Source organism: Tauraco erythrolophus, chromosome 5, assembly GCF_009769465.1.
Source record: "Tauraco erythrolophus isolate bTauEry1 chromosome 5, bTauEry1.pri, whole genome shotgun sequence".
NCBI lineage: Eukaryota > Metazoa > Chordata > Aves > Musophagiformes > Musophagidae > Tauraco > Tauraco erythrolophus.
The window spans coordinates 20,106,132-20,124,530 of record NC_141469.1 but is presented as its reverse complement, the minus strand read 5'-3'; the positions used below and the strand labels follow the sequence as shown (position 1 = coordinate 20,124,530).

Below are 18,399 nucleotides of genomic sequence, written 5' to 3'. Positions count from 1 at the left end.
CCTGAAGTTCAGGAACTTGTGATCTCCTACTTGGAACTGGAATAGACACAGAGCAATTGCTCTAGGAAGCATTAAATTATACCCTTGAATACTCTAGAACTTAAGTGTGCTTGAACCTCCCTCCCCCCAACCCCTCAAAAGCAGTGCTGAGCTATCAGTATAAAAAGGTGCTGCTGTAGTTCTAGATCTCCCCCTTGCGATGTCTGAAATTGGCAGCATTGTGCCACAGACCACTCTCCTCTTTTCTGCAGCTGGCTGGAGACAACTCCGCTGTCTTCCACAGTGATGCTGAGAGCACTATAGTGCCTTGAGTTAAGACAGGTGAGGAAAAGGAGTAGGCTGTACTGACCTGCATACACAGTAACCTTGTCTCAAGCCACTTATCTCCAGAAAGGTAGAAGTAAAAGTATAGTACACCACTGTAAACTGACAGCCAACAGCAAGACTACACATTCACTTAAGTAAGCATTTATTAGAGAATCCTTCAACATGAAATTATACAAATAAAAGTTTGTATAAACACAAGTCCACATTGTGTCATAACATGAATGGAAAAACAAAGTAAAAACCATAAAAGAAAACTAGATGGCTGCTATGTACAGTTGGACACAGCTGTGTCATACGCTAAAAGTCTTTTACAAAATAGTCATTTCCTCTCACGAAGATCACCTTCTGTTCACTCATGATGTGCCGCAAGATAGCTTTGTTGCAGTATCTCTACCTAAAAATCAAGACAAAATATATGTCAGATCTGTGCAAGTTCCTACAAGAATAGTTAAAAGGTCCATTTTCATGAACTGCTTTAAGTCTTCTAATATTTCCTTTCTTCACTGTTAAAGATCATATGATATTTATTAAGGTAACACAAGAGGTTTTGTTACCATCAGTAATTAATCTTCCCCAAATATAGCCATTCAGCCCCTTTAGGAAGCTGTTCCAGGACACCACACATCCAATTTAGACTATTAATCAAGCTCTGGATCGTTTTTTTTTCCACTGCAGACAATGCCAAAAGGGTTTCTGATTATTTGTTCATCCATCTAAATGACTGCTGTGCAAACACAAGACAGGTGGATTTAGTTCAAATAGTCCACGTGCATATGATCTTTAATGTTTATCCAGATTTAAAAGTTCGTTTTGGTTTGCAGATTTCACTATTAGCTATAAAAGAAACAAAGCAAGCATTAAATCTTAAGGAATGCACACTTAAAATGAGGTTCCACAATTGAAATACAACACTAAACAGAAGACCAAATGATTAAGCTGTAAGGCATTTATGTACTTTAACTCCTGTAAAAAACCATTTAAGTTAAGACACTTAATCTCCAAAAGATTAAAAAAAGAAGCCAAAGTCTGAAGTTTTCCACTTTAATCTTTACGCTGGTACATGAAGTTGGAAGAGACCCATACCACAGGACAGCGTTTTCTGGTGTATGCCTTGCGCTCTGCCTGCAACGTGCGACCCCAGAGATAGACGTGGTCAGGGTGACACACGGCCTGCAATGAAGTTCCCGCTGGCGGGTACAAACAAGGTATAATGTCAGAGTTAGAAGACAACATTCTTGTTTTCCTTAAGTTGTACCCATTTCAGTACTTTACCTGTAATACTTCTAATAAGTTTAATTATTCCTCTAGACCACCTGGTACAACGCAAACAGAAAAACTCTTATGTTTTTCTGAAGTACTAAAGAAGATAAAGTCACATTTTTACAAAGTTAAAGATCTATAGACACTGTAGGCAAAGTGGTTTTAAAAAAAAGTATTTTTTTTAAGTTAACAAAAGCTTAGTTAAAGAAAAGTCATGCTACACAAGTTTTTACTCTTCGTTTGTCTATTGATCTTTAAATTAGATTAGACATACTCAGAGGGGACCTCGCACTCATGTACACACCTGTTTGCTCAAGTACTAGGTACTGCTTTAGTACGGCTGGTAGTTGTTTGGTGATTGCCGCCACCACGGGACGCCTTTCCATATGTACTTTGTTGACCTGGTAGATAACATGGAGGAGAAACAAACACAACCCAGAAGCATTAAGATGAAATCCATCACTCTGAAGGAGATAGTTCCATACAGTACACCAACAGGGCTACTCTTTAGAGCCACATGTTGTATGAGTAAGAGATGTTACAGAAAAACTTAAACATGCATGCTGTTCTTATCTGGAATGAGATCAAAACCACTTACCACTGTAATCTGTGTACCCTGGCCCGTATCCGTAATTGGGATAGTTGTACCCAGAGTAGTCATATCCTCCATAGCCACTGTAGCTTTGATCACTGTAAGCACTATTGTAGTTTCCATATCCTTGATCATAGTAGTTATTAAATCCTTGATTCCAGTTTTGTCCCTGACCTGAAACCAAGTCATTGATTTACCAAGTTACAGAACTATTATTTCACTCCTTTCCTGTGCCCACTCATCTAACCTTCAAGAGCAATCTTTCTATGCTAGAACTAATACCTGGGAAGAATCCTCTCATCTTCACGAGAAAATAACTTTCCAAAAGAATTGAGGCATCTCGTTTAGATATGAGATGGGTCATAAGATCTTATCACCCACAACAACATGAGAGAAAGACAGCAGGTAGTCCTGCTCATAGAACAGCCAAGAAAAACAAAAACCATCACCACGCTGAAGGCATGCAATGCACTACAGCAGCTCTGCTGTTTTTCCTTTAACTTCCATTATGGATCACTACTGCCTGAACACCAGGTTATACCACAGGATCAGCTTTAATGCATTGTGTTGGTTGTGAGTGCTTTTAAGACTGACATACACCTGTAACATAACAGCTGATTGCTTCTCATCTATTTGCAAGGTGTAGCAAAGTGTCTGTGTTACTCTTCAGCAAACAGCTCATGGTTTCTTGTCCATGAGCCAACAGCATATCCCTTCATGTGAAAGGATAACTGCACTATCTGTTTAGCTATACTGTCAACTGTGGGCAAGCAAAAGCACCCCTACATCTAGCTTGCCACTTCATCACTTGAATGCGAGCAGAGCTTCCTACTCTTAAGATTCTTAAGCTCCACAAGCAATCATGACCACAAAAATACCATTTACTTTCCACATTCAATTTAAACATGAGATCTGCACGCAGCCTGAAACCTGGAATATCTACAAACACCTTAGTGTTTGGTACAGACACTTCAGCTAATTTCAATATCCAAAACACTCACCCCGTCCACGCCCCCTTCCACCTCCTCGTCCACCAGCTGCATTGCTTTTTCCTCCTTTCTGCTGCTGCTGCTGTTGCTGTATACCTCTTTGGGCTGTGCTACTTTGATCTCGCACTGTAAAGACACAAATTCTTTAACTCATCAAGAATTTCAAGACCATTTTGTGAGTTGCTTTTGGAGTAGCCTACAGAGATAGTTTATTTCACTTGGTAAGAACGAGAGCTTCCATACCTTGCCTGAACCAATTTGATGGTATCTGCTTTCTAGTAACTTCTTTACCGGCTCTTCATCTGTGTATGTGATAAAACAGAAGCCCCTTCTTTCATTTGTCTTTGTGTCCATGGGAAGCTCAATGTCTCAATCTGAAAGCAAAAGTACCCATCATTAATGCAGGAAACCTGTAAGCAACTTTTTTATGCTACCAGAACCATTCAGCAGTCCAATGTCTATGCTGACTACTTTTGACAGCTCTAAATCAGCCCATCACAACTCTATGGAATCATTAACATGCACATGGTTTCAACAATCCCTAAGTTTTACGTAAGCCTGAGCCAAAAACTCCATCCTCAAAAATTCTTCTGCCTCTGTCTAAGACAGAGGCAATGTTGCACTTGAAACCAGAGCTGTTCTCACATGCCATTATACTATACCTCGCCCAAAAGCACCAAAATACTCCTTAATCTGTTCTTCAGACGTATCTGGACTTAGCCCACCAACGAACACTTTTTTGGTGGCTCCTTCCCCTTTTAGGGCTTTTGCCCTTTTAGGATCTATTAGCTTCCCATCCAGTTTGTGTTCCTTCAGTTCCAACACCTACGAAGCACACAAGGAAACAAAGTCTCAAATCACTACAGTGACACAGGCAGCCTTTGTGCCATCGATCCGAAGGAAATCCACCCACCTTCTCCACACTAGCAGCATCCTTGAAGAGCACAAACCCAACCCCCTCGACCTCCCAGTGACCGGGTCTGTTTTAATTGTACAATCCACAACCTCGCCAAACCGGGAGAGATATTCTGTCAAGTCTTTCTTGCTGGTGTCCCAGCTGAGGCCTCCAATAAACATTTTCCTGAAACGGAAGAAGTACCCACGCACACTCGTGAACACACGTGTGTGCACACGGAACCGGGTGCAAACGCACACCGCGGAGCAAGCCCGCTCCCGGCCGCCGCGAACCAAAGGCAAAGCGGGAAGCCACCGCCATCCGACTCGGCCGGCAGCGCCCGACAGCCACACCCGCCCGCTCCGGGCCGCACGGGCAGCCGCACGGGCAGCCCCGGGGCAGCGGCGGGCCCGGCCCAGCGGGGCCTGGCCGTTACACGGGGGCGGGTCTGGGCGTGCCCTTCCCGGCCCCAGGCCCGGGCCCGTCCGCAGCGCACGCCCCCATAGGCTGCCGGTGACGTCACGCCTGCTGATTGGCAGCGCCCCCCCCCCCCGGAAACCGGGTCGCCAGCCCAGGACACAAAGGCGGGGCGCGGCCATTAGTGCGAGAAGGGGGAGGCCCGCTCCCCCGCCCCCGCCCCCCCCGGCGCCCGAGCCGCCCCTCCTCCCGCGCGCGGCCCGGCAGGGCGAGTAAGGGAGATGGAGGTGCTTGCCCCTCCCCCGCCCCTACCCGTCGTCCTGCTGGTTCTTGCTCGCGTTGATCCTTGGAGCCCTCAGCGAACTCCTCCGGGCCGCCGCTCATCTCGGTCGCGTTCTTCCATACCGGGGCGAGGGTGGTGGGGCTGCTCAGGCAAGCGGCAGAGACAGCCAGGACCTGCGCCGGGCAGAAAATGGCGGTGGAAGAGATCCGGGCACCGCCTGCACCGCCCTTATATAGCCGCGCCGGCAGCCAATCAACGCCGCCTGCTCGCCCTGCGCCGCAGCGCTCTTGGCGGCTTCCGGCGGAGCTGCAGTGCCCTTCCGCCACCGGGCGGCCGGCGCCCTCAGGGCTCCGCTCCCGGGGCGGCGCCGGTGCCGCTGTGTGCTGCCGCGGGCCCGGAGCGCGGCGTGCAGCCGCCATCTCGCCCGCCTCGCCCCTCTGCGTGCTCAGTGCTCCTTCTCGGTGCGGGCTCTGGGGCGAGGCGGGTGCCGCTGCCCTGGGCGGGGACGGGACCGGGACCGAGACAGGCGGGCTCTGGCGCCGCGGCTGGGGGCGGGTGACGCGCGACCCACAAACGCGGTTCAGGAGCCCGCGGGGCGGGGCGGGCGCTCCGGGGGCGGGCGCAGCCGGCGCGGCGTTCTCCGCCGCTGCGGTCTCGGCGCCGCTGGAATCTCGCGGTCGCCGCGCTCTCCTCCCGTGATCCGCGGCGGCCCGGCCCGGCCCTCCGCGCAGCCACAGGGCGGAGCGGAGCGGCCGCCGACGCGCTCTCCCGGTGCGCCCCACGTGCCGCCGCCGCCGCCATGGGCGTGCTGCCGGTGCCGGCGGAGGTACGCGCCATCCTGCTGGACATCGAGGGCACCACCACCCCTATCGCCTTCGTCCAGGTGAGACCCAGTGTCGCCGTTGTTATCACGGTTATCGCGACACGCCGCGCCAGCCGGGTTTCTGTGACTGCAGGTTCCGTTCGCTGGCACGGACCCCCGCGGGAGGGAAGCGCCTCTCCCGGAGCCGCAGCCCTGCGGAGGGCAGGCCTGAGTTTCCTCCAGAAGTGTAAGAACCGTAACACGGTTCGGTTCCTGTGCTTTTCCGAATAATGCTCACGAGAAATATGTCTCGTTTTGCCCCTCGCCTGCCTCTTTTGTGGGCACGGGAACAGCGAACTATTCAGATCCAGGGCAGTTCAGAAAATGATTTTTTTCAGGGTATAGGGCAGTTGGAATGCTCTTGGCCTCATTTAGGAAAAGCCCTCGAGCATTGCTGTTGCTCACATGGCTGGAGCTGCAGCACGTCACCTGAGCTTGCAGAAAGCCTGAAGTGCTGTCTCGGGGTTATCCGCTGCCTTTTCCTTTTCCCTTCGAATGGGTGCTACAGTCAGGGGCCTCCGCTGCTGTCACCAGAGATAGATGTCCTTCCTCCAGTGTGCACAGGACCAGTAAAGGGAGAGGGTGGCACAGAGAACACATCGAGTGTACAGTAGGAGGTTTGTACTAACAGCGAATACGGGCAAGTGGCTTCCCTTGCCTAGGAGAAGGCTTAAGACTATTGAAAATGTTCGTTTAGGTGCGGAAGCCAGGGACTGGGAAGTCTGCAAGGCCAGCACAAGGCATCGAGACAAACACTGTAAATATGCTATTAAAATTTGCAGTTCTCCAACTGCTGCTGGTCCCTCCTCTCTGAGAGGTTTTGATCCCTAACTAGGCTTAAGTGTTTCACAGGCAGGAGCAATTTGCTTGTATTTAAGGTATGGAACAGACTTATCCCTGCTCCTGCTATTAACCTGTATTTCTCTGTGAGACATAGCTTTTGGTGGATCTTTTTTGCTGGTAGTTTATGAAGGTGCTTTGTGACCCACATGATGTGCAGGGGGTGAAGGCTCTTGCCAGGCTTTCTAGGTGTTTTTGCTAACATGGTTTAACAGGTGAACAATATGACCTACATCTTTCTGTCCATGTTCTTCCAGTGCTCCTGAAGAAACTTCAGGTCTAGCTGGCATTACAGCTGCCTCCCTTCCTTCAGTATCTTTCAATTTAAATAGTTTGAACAGCTCAGATTTCTTACTAATCATCTAACAGAGCAACGAAGTTGGTTATGTCCACCTTGAATCTGTTTTACTGCCATGCAAATAACATGCAATACACCTGAGACGGATTCATATCCAAAGTCTTTCTCTTGCAGGGAGGCCAAATGAGTTATGGTTCTCAATAAAACTCAGTTTGCTGGAAATCCTGAAAGTCCTTGAAACAAGTTATTTCACTTGGACTTTCAGTTAACCTTCATAATTTCTATTTCCCTTTAAAAGGTCCACCACTGGTTCTGCTGGCATTTTATTCTTTAATATTAAAGGATTTTATTTAATCCTTTTGTTAGTATTAGAATTGTTGAATATGGAAAGTAAGGAAATAGAATGAGCCACTTGATGGGTGGATTAGAGTCAAGGGAAGTGATTCTGCCCCTCTACTCAGCTCTCGTGAGACCCCACCTGGAATACTGTGTTCAGCTCTGGAGTCCCCAACACAAGAAGGATATAGAGCTACTGGAACGAGTCCAGAGGAGGGCCACGAAGATGATGAGAGGGCTGGAGCACCTCTGCTATGAAGACAGGCTGAGAGAGTTGGGGCTGTTCAGCCTGGAGAAGAGAAGGCTCCGGGGTGATCTTATAGCAGCTTTCCAGTACCTAAAGGGAGCCTACAGGAAAGCTGGAGAGGGACTTTTTACAAGGGTGTGTAGTGATAGGACAAGGGGCAATGGATTTAAAATGAAAGAGGGCAGATTTAGGTTAGATATAAGAAAGAAATTCTTTACATTGAGGGTGGTGAGGTACTGGAACAGGTTGCCCAGAGAAGTTGTGGATGCCCCATCCCTGGAGGTGTTCAAGGCCAGGTTGGATAAGGCTTGGGCAACCTGGTGTAGTGGAGGATTTCCCTGCCCATGGCAGGGGGATTGGAACTAGATGTTCTCTGAGGTCCCTTCCAACTCTAACCATTCTATGATTCTATGATTAAGAAATGATACCAGAAAAGAGAATATTTGGTGGCCCCTACTCAGATGTCACCAAGTTTTCTCTTTTGCTGGGTCCACCCCGGCAGAGAAAAGTAGATAGCAGGAGAGAGATGTAATTTGATAAACTACATCCCCTGGGATTTGCCAGATCTCCTGTAAAAGAGCAGATTGTCACTGAAATTTGAGACAGCTTGCATGGACATTGAGAGGAAAATTGACCCTGGTAGCTTGAAATCGAACAAGTGCTAATTACAGCATGCTCCATGGGTGACTACTGATAGTAAAAATACCACCCTTTGTCTACTTAATATTGCTGTGAGCAGTTGTGAAGGCTTAGGAGGGCTGTCGAGCTGTGTTTGCTGGCAGCAGTTTCTCCATCCTGCCAAGCGGTGTTGGGGCAGCCACATCTGGGGATGGAGGTCACTGAGGAGCCCAGCCATCTGGCGGTGCGGTGTGGTGATAGCACCCATTTCCTTGGCACACACGGGAGATGGACGGAGTGATGGGAACTGTACACAGGCAGGCTCGGGTCTCCTGCTAGCCAAGATAAAAAGAAGGGAGTGAACTTAAAAGATCAGTAACAGCCCAGGTTAAACCTATTCAAGAGTTTACAGCTGCCAGCTTTTGCAGAAAGCTGAAGTCTCAGAGATGGAGGTATTTCCTTGCAGGATGCAAGGAGTCTTCCTTCCACACAAACTCGTGGCCTTTTAAACTTAGTGCATCATTGCCTGGATCGCTTCTGACATCTATAAATGGTCTGTCCCACTCACTCTCCATCACTCCACGTCATGTGGGTGTCCCCTCTTGGACCACAGACCAATGCATTTGCCCATGAGCCAAGGCTTTTACCCTTTTAAAATCACTGAGTCACGGAATACACTGTGCTTTTGGAGCCTCTTCAGTGGTTATCTTTGCCAGCACAAAAGCACGAAATGCTGCTTTTGGAAAGCAATCAGGACCTTTTGGCATCCAAGTTGTCAGGGAAGTTAAACCAAGTCAGTGGGTCAGTTACATTTCCTAGTGGATACTCCTCCGTAATTTAAAAGATAGTTTGAAAACAACTAAGCTCAAATAAAGGAGTTGAGAGAGTAACTGGGGGTATTAAAAGGCTGTTGATTTTCCTAGACAAGTTTGTGGTAACTTTCTAGGCATTTAAGAGATTTTTCTTTCCCATAAATTTACCTTATTTTTACAATATATAATGTGGAAAACAGAATATTGGAGTAATATAAAGTCCTGCAGTTCTGCCACCACATCACACTCTAGGGACCACTGTTTTCTTAATTCAGTAACAAGTTCAAGGTGACCTATAGTGAGGAGAAAAATATCTCTAGCTCTGGTGAGAAGTTGAGATGTGTTTTGAGAACGACCTTTGTTAGGACAGGCGCCCCATTAAAAATGGAGTAGTAGTATAACTTGCCAGTTCAGAGTACATGCAGTCAGCCTTGTACTCCCCAGCTGATGAGACATTTTTTGGCAAGCCCAGGAAAAGTTAGTCACCTACGTTTCCATCCTGGGATTTTAAAAGTTGCAGCTACATAAGCATTTGTGCAAAAAATCCATCTGCACTAATCTTGGCCCAAGGTTGGCTCTGGCCTGTGACCAGGCAGACACTCGTGGCAGGCAGTTTCACAAGCTGCAGTGCCATAGGGGATGCTTGAGTTGGGAAAATAACCATACACACCAGCATGTGCAAACAGTTGCTTTCAAAGCAGCTCAGCCTTACTTCTGCCAGGTTAAAGGAGCTGTCTGTGTTTCTGATCTGCTGCCAGGAGACCTTGTTCCCTTACATCAAAGACAACGTGAAGGAGTATCTGCGCGCTCACTGGGAGGAGGAGGAGTGCCAGCAGGACGTCGGACTTCTGAGGGAAACAAGTTAAGTAACGGGGCTACACCATGTTTCTCTGGGTTTTCATGGCATGTCTGAGACTTCAGGTCACTCGGACTCCCCAGTCACCTAACACAAGCCCATACCTCTCTTTACTCCCCTTGACGGGCTGATTCGTCCCCACTCAAAGCTTGGGGTTTTGCTCAGGAAAGGGCTGGTGCTTTGTAGGCAGCAGCTCAGCTGTTTCCTTCAGCTCACCTTGGTCTTCACAGCCCTGGGCAGGTGTCAAACCATGGCTTTTCAGCTTCATGCCTGCATTGTGCCCTTCTCTTGCTGCATCCACCACCTGTGGCTTCCAGGCGCCTGTTTGGGAAGCAGTGCAGAGGGATGGCGTATTCTGCCTCTGTACAGGGACACAGCATCAATTTGAGACCTGTGGCTGGCTGAAGCCAACAAATGCATTTGCTTCTTTGCCTTAATTTCAATAACTAAATACTTAAGCAAGTATAATTCTCATTATTTACGATACAGCTGCAGTAGTGCTAATTGTTGGATTTCGAAAGTACAATCCAAGCCAGTGTTTCTAGACACTACTGAAGTCTGAATTTCCCGTTGAGGACAGCATTCAAACAATGTTGTTACCTCTCATGTGAAGAGCAGTTCAAGCTGTATCCTGCACAGAGGTGCATTGATGCAGGTGTTAGACCCCTTTCCTAAATGGAGATGTTGAGACTGCTCTACTTCTTTCCTCGCCTCTTTTTATCATGGATGATTTCCAGGCTCAGGAGGACTCCAGCTTGGATGGGGCTGTGCCAATCCCTTTGGAGAGCGGAAGTGGGGAAGAGGAGCTGGAGCGAGTCATCCAGGCAGTTGTAGACAATGTGCACTGGCAGATGTCTCTAGACAGGAAGACCACAGCACTGAAGCAGCTGCAGGGCCACATGTGGAGGGCAGCCTATGCAACCGGGCATGTCAAAGGAGAGTGAGTACTTGTGTGTGTGTGTATGGGGTGCATCTTCCTAGAGGTCTGTTAGCAGAATAGCTTCATAAGCTATGGAATCAGCCCCATGTAAAAATACAAATAGGATTACTACCTTGGTGGAGAAGCTGTTGCTGTCATGGAACCAACTGCAGACACTTTATTTCAACTTGATCATTCAGTGAAACACAAATCCATTGACCTTAATCTTTGGATCTAGGGAACCAAAAGCTTATAGTAATCTCAAGACTGACCAAGTTGTCTCAGTCCCCACTAGGAAGGTGACAAGTAGGTGAGAGTGTTCTCCTCAAGGAATAATTGGCAGTTACATGCTGGGGAACAGCCAGTTCTCAGCCACCTGGTCAGGGTCTGTAAAGGAGACTGGGTCCAAGAAGCAGAACAAGGTAATGGAGGCATGACATGGGGCAATTTTCCTCCCACAAGTGGCAGAACATTCATCTGGTACAGCTATCTTCTGCATTAAAAATTCAGAAAATGTCTCAATATTTCTCCACAGATTTCTTGATAGAAAGAGATCGAGGCACAAGTGTGAACTTCTTACAGTTTTCCATCTCACATTTTTTATCCCTGAATTGCACTCACATTTGGAACAAGCCTAAACAAGACGGGGTTGCAGGGTCAGTTCATTTCAGTTGTTTCCTCCTGCTTTGTTTCTTACCTGAGTGTCTCCTGCCTTCCCGCTTCTTTTTTCTTCAGGCTCCTCTTTATGTTTCGACCACAACACAAGGGTGGTGCATAAGTAGGGATAACTGGACTTGAGCTTGATCATCTTATTTAGGTTGAGAGATACTTGGTTAAACTATTAATTTCAAGTTCCTAAGGAAGTAGAACAAACCGTTAAGTTCAGAGTGTGTTTTGCCAAAGGAAGAATGAGGAAGAAGCAAAAGAGCTCACAGAAAAATGTAAACATCCACCAGAAAAAGCAACAAAACCCAAAAGCAAGTCAAGAGGGACAGACATCCTGTTGTTTGTTTTTTAAAACAGAGTTAATTATCTTATATGGCGCAAAAAACTGTGGAGCTAGCCTTGCTGCTTGGTCGCATCCAAGGAGTGAGATCTCTAAAGTCTCCCCCTTGCCCAGCTGTATCTGGCATATCAGCATCTGAAAGCCAGGCACTGAACTCAGCATGTGGAAACATGAGGGTGGCTGGGAGTTTCTACAGGTGCTGTACAAGCTCAAAATATTTAATAAATAAGTATGGAAAAAAGTGAACTTTTTAAAAAAAAAAAACAAAAACAAAAAACATAACATAACAAGGTCAGATGGCCAAGAAACTGAGCAGATGGCCAAGAAACTGGAGATGGGGAAAGGGCCAGCTGATTGCTACCAGTCTACAAAACTCAGTCCAACACCTCCTTTTGCATCTACTTGGAGTCCTCTTTCTTCAGGCAATTCAGGTGCTCGGATTCCCTTTTCAGGGTAGTACCTTTGGGCCTTGGCCCAAGTGGCCACACAGAGCTGTGCAGTGCAGGTGGGAAGGCTGCAATTTGGACCGAGGTGAAAACTCAGTTCCCTGAGGATCATGTCTCCTCCAGCTCCTCTCTCCGTCCTTCTGCCATATCAAACTCAAACCCCGTCCCTGCCCTTCCAAGGCTGTTTGTGGCCCTTCCTTATCAACCACCATGTTTTTTATTGAGAGACTTACTGTCAGCCTCACTTTGTCCCTCTAGAGCATCCTCTGGCCTTCTGTACATGGGTCATCTTGTCTTTTGCATGCAAAGAGCTTTTACATACATGTAAGTGCAGCACTGGAGAGGTCTCGTGGTATAAATGAGGGAGGTATAAGGGAACCGACAGACCTGTCCGTTAGCAGTTGTGCGGCAGTTGCCTTGGCTTTGGTCCTCCTTCCCTCTCACGGCTTTGCTCCCTGCTGCTGGGCTTGTCTTTGGGCACTACTACCTAGGAGTCAGACGGCGCCCATGTTTTGAGACTCCCTATTGCTAGACTGATATCTTTCCTTCCCAGCACTTTGCAAGGCCAGAATAATTAAGAGGACGGATGCTGCTGCCTGGTGAACAGGAGCTGATTCACCCTCTGTGGTGCAGTTAAACCAGGGACACATCTAGTCCATGGATAGTACTGTACAACCTGACCAAGTCACTGAATAGAGTTGCTCTGACCTCAGTCCCTTAGGGGAGGCTCTTTTCCTGAATTGTCTGGCTTCTAACAGCTAGTCCAATGCCACTCATTTAGCTTCTGCAGCTGCAACCTCCTCTCAGCTCCTCCCTAGGTCAGAGCCTGAACCTGTGGGATGGGTTTGCAGCTTACAGCCATAGCTCTTACCAACAGGGACACCTTTGTAGCTTGCAAGGCAGGTAGGACTCAGGATGCAAAGTACAATCCAAGCCAGTGTTTCTAGACACTACTGAAGTCTGAATTTCCCGTTGAGGACAGCATTCAAACAATGTTGTTACCTCTCATGTGAAGAGCAGTTCAAGCTGTATCCTGCACAGAGGTGCATTGATGCAGGTCTTCTCTGTCCTCCCTCTTATTCCTCCTTTGCAGAGGAAAGCAGTTGGATGCCGTTTTCCCCTCTCCAAATTGAAGGGACTGGAGAAATTCCTGACAAATGTCTGAAACAGCTCATCAGAGCTGCTGTTTGCATAGCAGTCAATGACATACTCAGTTGGCTGAAGCTAAGAATATATCACCTGCTGCTGAAATAGACTCCCTAGTTGCAGAAGCCCCGAGCAGGTTGAGAAGGAAGTCCCCTTGCAAACTAATGGGAAACTTGTCACAGCACCTGGCTAAAGATGTCCCTCCAGGTGCCTCTGTGTTTGCCCCTTACCTATTGCCCTGTTTTTGCTCCAGAATCTTCGAGGATGTGGTTCCAGCCATCCGGAAGTGGCGGGAAGCAGGGATGAAGGTCTATATCTACTCCTCGGGCAGCATTGAGGCCCAGAAGCTTCTGTTCGGATACTCTACAGAAGGTGATATCCTAGAGGTAGATAACCTTATCACCTTCCTTACAGCTTCTCCCTCTGCAGAGCACTTCCCTCCCACAACTGCCCTTGCCATAACACTTTGTGAATGGAGTCTGGGACAGGAAAGTGGGACAGTGGGTTTGGCCCATGTAAGTTAAGCTCAGCCAGTGGAGTATGCTAGCCCTTCGAAGTTGGCCCTTTGTTACTGTGATAGAAAGGGAAGGGGACATCTCACTCAGGAGTGAGGTTTAGCCTTGCTCTTCAGGTGGCACTCAGCAACTGCCTTTGCTTTTCTCTCTCTTCCAGCTCTTCGATGGCCACTTTGATACCAAAATAGGCCCCAAGGTAGAAAGTGAGAGTTACAGAAGGATTGCCTCCAGCATTGGATGTGCCACCAACAACATCCTCTTCCTGACAGATGTCCCTCGAGGTAGGTGGCCTGCCAGACCTGCTGCCTCTCACCTATGCAAGGGAAGCAGTTGCTCTTTAAACACGTGCTGCTGATTTGTCACAGGCATTCCAGAAACGTTGCAGACCACCTTGCTTTGGTGGCATCCCCCTAGCTGCTGCATGCTCCTTCCTTACACATCCAGGCCCTCACACAGCAGTGGGATATCTGTGAGCAGCGCTGCAATGAGGGAAAATAGGTCAAGTAGAAAACCTGCCCTTGCACCAGTGAGCAAGGAGAGACTTAAAGCAGAGTGGAGCATTTGCTGAAGTGGTTGGCATGCCCCATTTACAAACAGGGTCGGTGGTTTTTGTGACCCATGCTCTGGGGAACAGACGATGCCTGCTGCACTGCTGTGTGGCACGTGCAGTGGCTGCTTCCTTGTGCCACTTACCGTTAAGTTGTGTTCATCAGCAGGAAAACATTGCTCCTGGTTGCCAAGACTTGACCCCTGGAAAGCCAGATTCAGGAAGCTAATTTAATTTCCTGCCTTTGCAGGAAACATCTTTCTGGCAGAAATGGCACTGGGTTGTGATCTCAGTTTAAACCAGCTCAGTTAGCCCCCAGGAGTTAGCCCTTACCTCCTCCCCAGCCCTGGCAACAGAGCTGGTGGGAGCTTGCACTTACTTCCTTTTCCCTCTATTATCTTCCCATGGACTCTTGCTGTGCTTGTGGAGCAAAGGAAGCTTGTGAGAAGTGACTCCCAGTGAGGGGGGCTAATGCCACAGCCTGACGACAGCCCAGCTTCTTTGTGACAGCAACTGAGCTGCCAGTGCATGCTGCCTGCAAGATGCCTTGGACAGACATCAGCTGGGAGAGGGGAAGAGATGGCAAGGCAGCCAGCTCCCATCTGCTCACATTACATGGCAGCTACAGTCATCCACAGCAGATCTGCCGAGAGTTAGTCCTTCTCTAGAGCTCTGCGGTGTCACCTCACCTGCAAACACCGCTCTCTCAGTCTCAACCTTTAAAAGCATTTCAGTGTTTGGGGGCATTTTCAAGCCTTAAAGACCTCCATGTGGAGAGGTCCATAAGCATACCTCACCTGCACTCTCCCCACCTCTGTTTCAGAAGCCAATGCAGCCGAGGAAGCGGACACTCATGTGGCTGTGGTGATCAGACCAGGCAACGCAGGACTGACGGACGATGAGAAATCATATTACAGCCTCATCTCATCTTTCAAAGAACTTTTTTCTGCCTTCCTCCACTTAGGGAAAGCAATGCATGCACAAAAGACTGTGCTTCACCTAAATTGTCTCTGTGTAACATTAGGTAATTTTGTCCATAATAAGAATTTAAAAGCAAACCCACATCATGTCTTGGACCCGTGACTAGTGCAGGCAGGTATGGATGGAGAGTATGGTGTGTGGTCCCTTGTGCAGTAGGACGAAGGCTTGCAGCAGCCAACTAGAGCTGGGAACAGGGTGAGGAGCACCACCCATGGGCCCTGCTGTTCCTCCCCTTTTCCAAGTAGCAATTAGCTCAGGGGATGCTTCCTTCAGACTCACCCATTGAAAGCTGGTGCTGAGATGCCCCACCATGAGCTCCATCATTTTTAGAAACAGTCTGCAAGCAAGGTATATGTCCCCCTGTCCCAGAGGGACCTCTGGGGACCATGAGGGGATATGACCTTCTCCCTCCAGACAGGGTTGCTGGCTAAGTCAAAACTTTCAAAGTTAGGAGGGTTAGTATACCCGAAGGAAAATGCTAAATGTGGGCTATAATACAGTAGCTTTGGGCTGTGACAGAAGAAGCCAGCCCTTGCTGGAGGCAAGCTCTTTAGACCAGGAACAACCTAAATCTTGGCTATATCCACAGCAGGTCTAGGTATGAAACAGTACAACTTGCATATAGAATTTGCTTGGAGCTACACAGCCAGCCTACCAGAATGAAGTAGAGCATACATAAATGCAGCTTTAAAAATTAAATTCTAGACCCACCTCACTGCTGCATCATGGTGCTGGGCTATGAGATCCAACTGGCTGAACACCAAAGTCAGCTTGACCACATTTCTGATGTCCCTTAGCACTAACCTGTGGAGCTCCTTTTCAGCAGCCAACATCACCCTGTCGCACGTTCATAGCACTGGTCAGCTGTGAGCAAACCTTGACAACTGCTTCTGAGGGACACATCCTGCTGCATTTAATGAGAATTAAAAGCCCAAACTTTTCACTCACCTACCTAAATTGTGCCAATTTATATCAGAAGGTCATGGAGCTTTTCCTAACGTAGTAAATAAAAACACAACTTTGCTTTCATTGTGTTCACTCCATCCCAGCCCTTGTGTCTTACCATCAGGGATCCCAGCACCTAAAGGCAAATCTCTTTTTTTTAAATCTGTGAAAACTTTGTTTTCCTGCTTTTGCCCTCCCCAGTCCGTCCTTTAAAGCAGACAACCCTGTCCTGCTGAGGAAGCTGTATTACCTCCCCGACCACCTTACAGTTTCAGTAGGGGGCTCGGTGAGGGTGCAAGAGTGAGAGCCACAGCTCGGTTATACTTAGTAATGGTGGAGACAGAGGCAGTCTGAACCTCCAGTTCTCTGCTGCTGGCACTTTGTGCATGGGTGTCACTTGCTACTTAATAATTTCTGCACGGCTGTACTTTAGCTTGTCCTCATGGACGGCCGAGATGGAATACTAACACGCATGTTGCCTTCCTGAGCTCTGATCTACACCTACAGCTGTCCCTGTTGAGAGAGGCTGCTGTGTAGGGAACAAGCAAGAGAGGCATTTTGGAAGGAAACCACATCATACCAGCATTGTCCTTCTAAAACTTTGATGGTAGTGGGTACAGCTGTGAGGCAGCTAGTCTGGATGCCTTTCTGGGCTGTGGAATGGGTGTGATCCTCCTCCCTAGAAGAGTCTGCTAATTAGCAGTGTTACAATAAGTGTATCTGCATGGCTGAATAGTCCCTGGCTTCTTTAAGTGTTAATTTTCATCATGACACTGTAAATACTCACCTTTTGTTTTGCCTTTGCCATCAGAAGCTATGCATGGGGTAGGGGACAACAATAAAACTCACTTTCTCCATAAAAGCGCTTTATTTAGTGGTCATGTTTCAGTGAATATCAGTTGTCATTCAGTTGTACTGAAATGTGCTGTTAGAAATACTCTAAGAAGTGTACAGATTATCACCAAAAACCTGAAGTTCAGTTTGGATTGCATACAGGAAAAGGAGAGAAAGAAAGGGAGAGGGAGAAAGGGGAGGGGGAGAAAGGGGGAGGGGGAGAAAGGGGGAGGGGGGGGAGAAAGGGGGAGGGGGGGGAGAAAGGGGGAGGGGGGGGAGAAAGGGGGAGGGGGGGGGAGAAAGGGGGAGGGGGGGGAGAAAGGGGGAGGGGGAGGGGGAGGGAAAAATGACATACATAATCTTTTCCTTTGATAAAATTACAAAATATAAAATGATAAACTGAAAGTATTAATTGATTAAAAAAAAAAGTCACAGTGGACTATTTACAGTACAACACCCTTAAAACAAATCCCTATTTTGTGCTCCATATGCATTGTGTGTGCCTGTTTAAGAGAATCCCCACCTGCATCTTGTCCAGGCTGTCCCCTCCTGCCCTGGCCCGGGAGGTGCTCCCAAGATGGGCTGCTGGGGAGCCCTGCACCTTATGCTGCTGTGCCCACGGGCCACTCTTAGCATGTTCCTCCAGGAAACCTTCCCACCAACGACACAGCTTCAGCAGTCTCTGTTGGCTGGAGATGCTCTGGATTTATAACACAGCTGTCCGAGAACAGCTGTGGGAAATTTTGTCCCACAGAAGATAAAGTAAAGGGCTAGTTGAAAGCTTTCTACTTACACTAGTTTTGACCCAAGTTTTTTCTGAACTGTTTCTCCTTTCAGGAGAGGGCCCGACCTTTGCAGAAGACTGAATGCCCTCATGCCTTTTCCCTCTCTGTCAGAAATGTGGCAGTGCGGTACAAGTTCCCCTTCAAATGCCTTTTGCCACCGTTTTAAATTCTGTTTATTTTCCTGCAGCTCAGACAAGATTCAAACCGGAGCTAAGCCCGACTCATGGAGGAAAACAGGAGCCACGTTCATGAGAAGCAACTCCCATCGCTCCCTCATCCAGCCAATAGAGCAGCCTTCCCAAAATCAGGTTTTCAAACAAGGGCTTTGAGCTCCTGCTTTTTCTTTGGAAACAGACCTGTTTGAAAACCTCCCTTCAGGGAGGCAGAAGCCCTTCTAGTTTTGCAGTCCTCTTCCTGCACCTCCAACCCTAAGGCCACATCACCCAACGTCCAGGGCAGAACTGCCACCGTGCACCTTAGAAGCCCACTTAAATCCGTGGCAGACTGCTCGGGACAACTGGCCATGCCCAAGGCCCAGGGTCAGCATGCCCGAAGTTTGACTGCTAAGTGCACATGGAGCAAAACCCAACCCTGTGCCCAGAACCACCTGCAACAGTCCTGGTTTTGTTGCAGGCGAGTCCAG

At 48.2% G+C, this 18,399-nt stretch overlaps 2 protein-coding genes across 3 annotated transcripts; one reads left to right on the top strand and one right to left on the bottom strand.

Annotated features, from left to right (window-relative positions):
• Nucleotides 1–452: 452 nt before the first annotated feature.
• Nucleotides 453–4,956, bottom strand: HNRNPDL (heterogeneous nuclear ribonucleoprotein D like). The gene is given in 11 exon segments (XM_086611881.1): nt 453–1,941; nt 1,944–1,988; nt 2,186–2,353; nt 3,181–3,258; nt 3,261–3,294; nt 3,412–3,542; nt 3,831–3,993; nt 4,082–4,122; nt 4,125–4,249; nt 4,793–4,824; nt 4,826–4,956. Coding segments are annotated over 11 exon segments (879 nt in total). The 5' UTR covers nt 4,865–4,956; the 3' UTR covers nt 453–1,918.
• Nucleotides 4,957–5,564: 608 nt separating this feature from the next.
• On the top strand, nt 5,565–16,221 carry ENOPH1 (enolase-phosphatase 1). 2 transcript variants are annotated; one of them, XM_086611647.1, is made up of 7 exons: nt 5,565–5,646; nt 9,535–9,637; nt 10,370–10,572; nt 11,087–11,207; nt 13,403–13,535; nt 13,822–13,945; nt 15,035–16,221. In XM_086611647.1, the coding sequence occupies exons 3-7, from the start codon at nt 10,548–10,550 to the stop codon at nt 15,292–15,294; spliced, it is 663 nt and encodes a 220-aa protein (XP_086467773.1). In that variant the 5' UTR covers nt 5,565–5,646; nt 9,535–9,637; nt 10,370–10,547; the 3' UTR covers nt 15,295–16,221. The 2 variants fall into 2 exon arrangements, with proteins under 2 accessions (XP_086467773.1, XP_086467774.1); XM_086611648.1 differs by lacking the exon at nt 15,035–16,221 and adding an exon at nt 14,646–14,674.
• Nucleotides 16,222–18,399: the final 2,178 nt, after the last annotated feature.

Excerpts from the sequence above, each read along its gene's own strand:
- ENOPH1 (XM_086611647.1), top strand. The coding sequence starts at position 10,548 with ATGCAACCGGGCATGTCAAAGGAGA. Across the intron at positions 10,573-11,086 it reads ACCGGGCATGTCAAAGGAGA|ATTTCTTGATAGAAAGAGAT; the intron begins GTGAGTACTTGT and ends ATTTCTCCACAG. Across the intron at positions 13,536-13,821 it reads CAGAAGGTGATATCCTAGAG|CTCTTCGATGGCCACTTTGA; the intron begins GTAGATAACCTT and ends TCTCTCTTCCAG.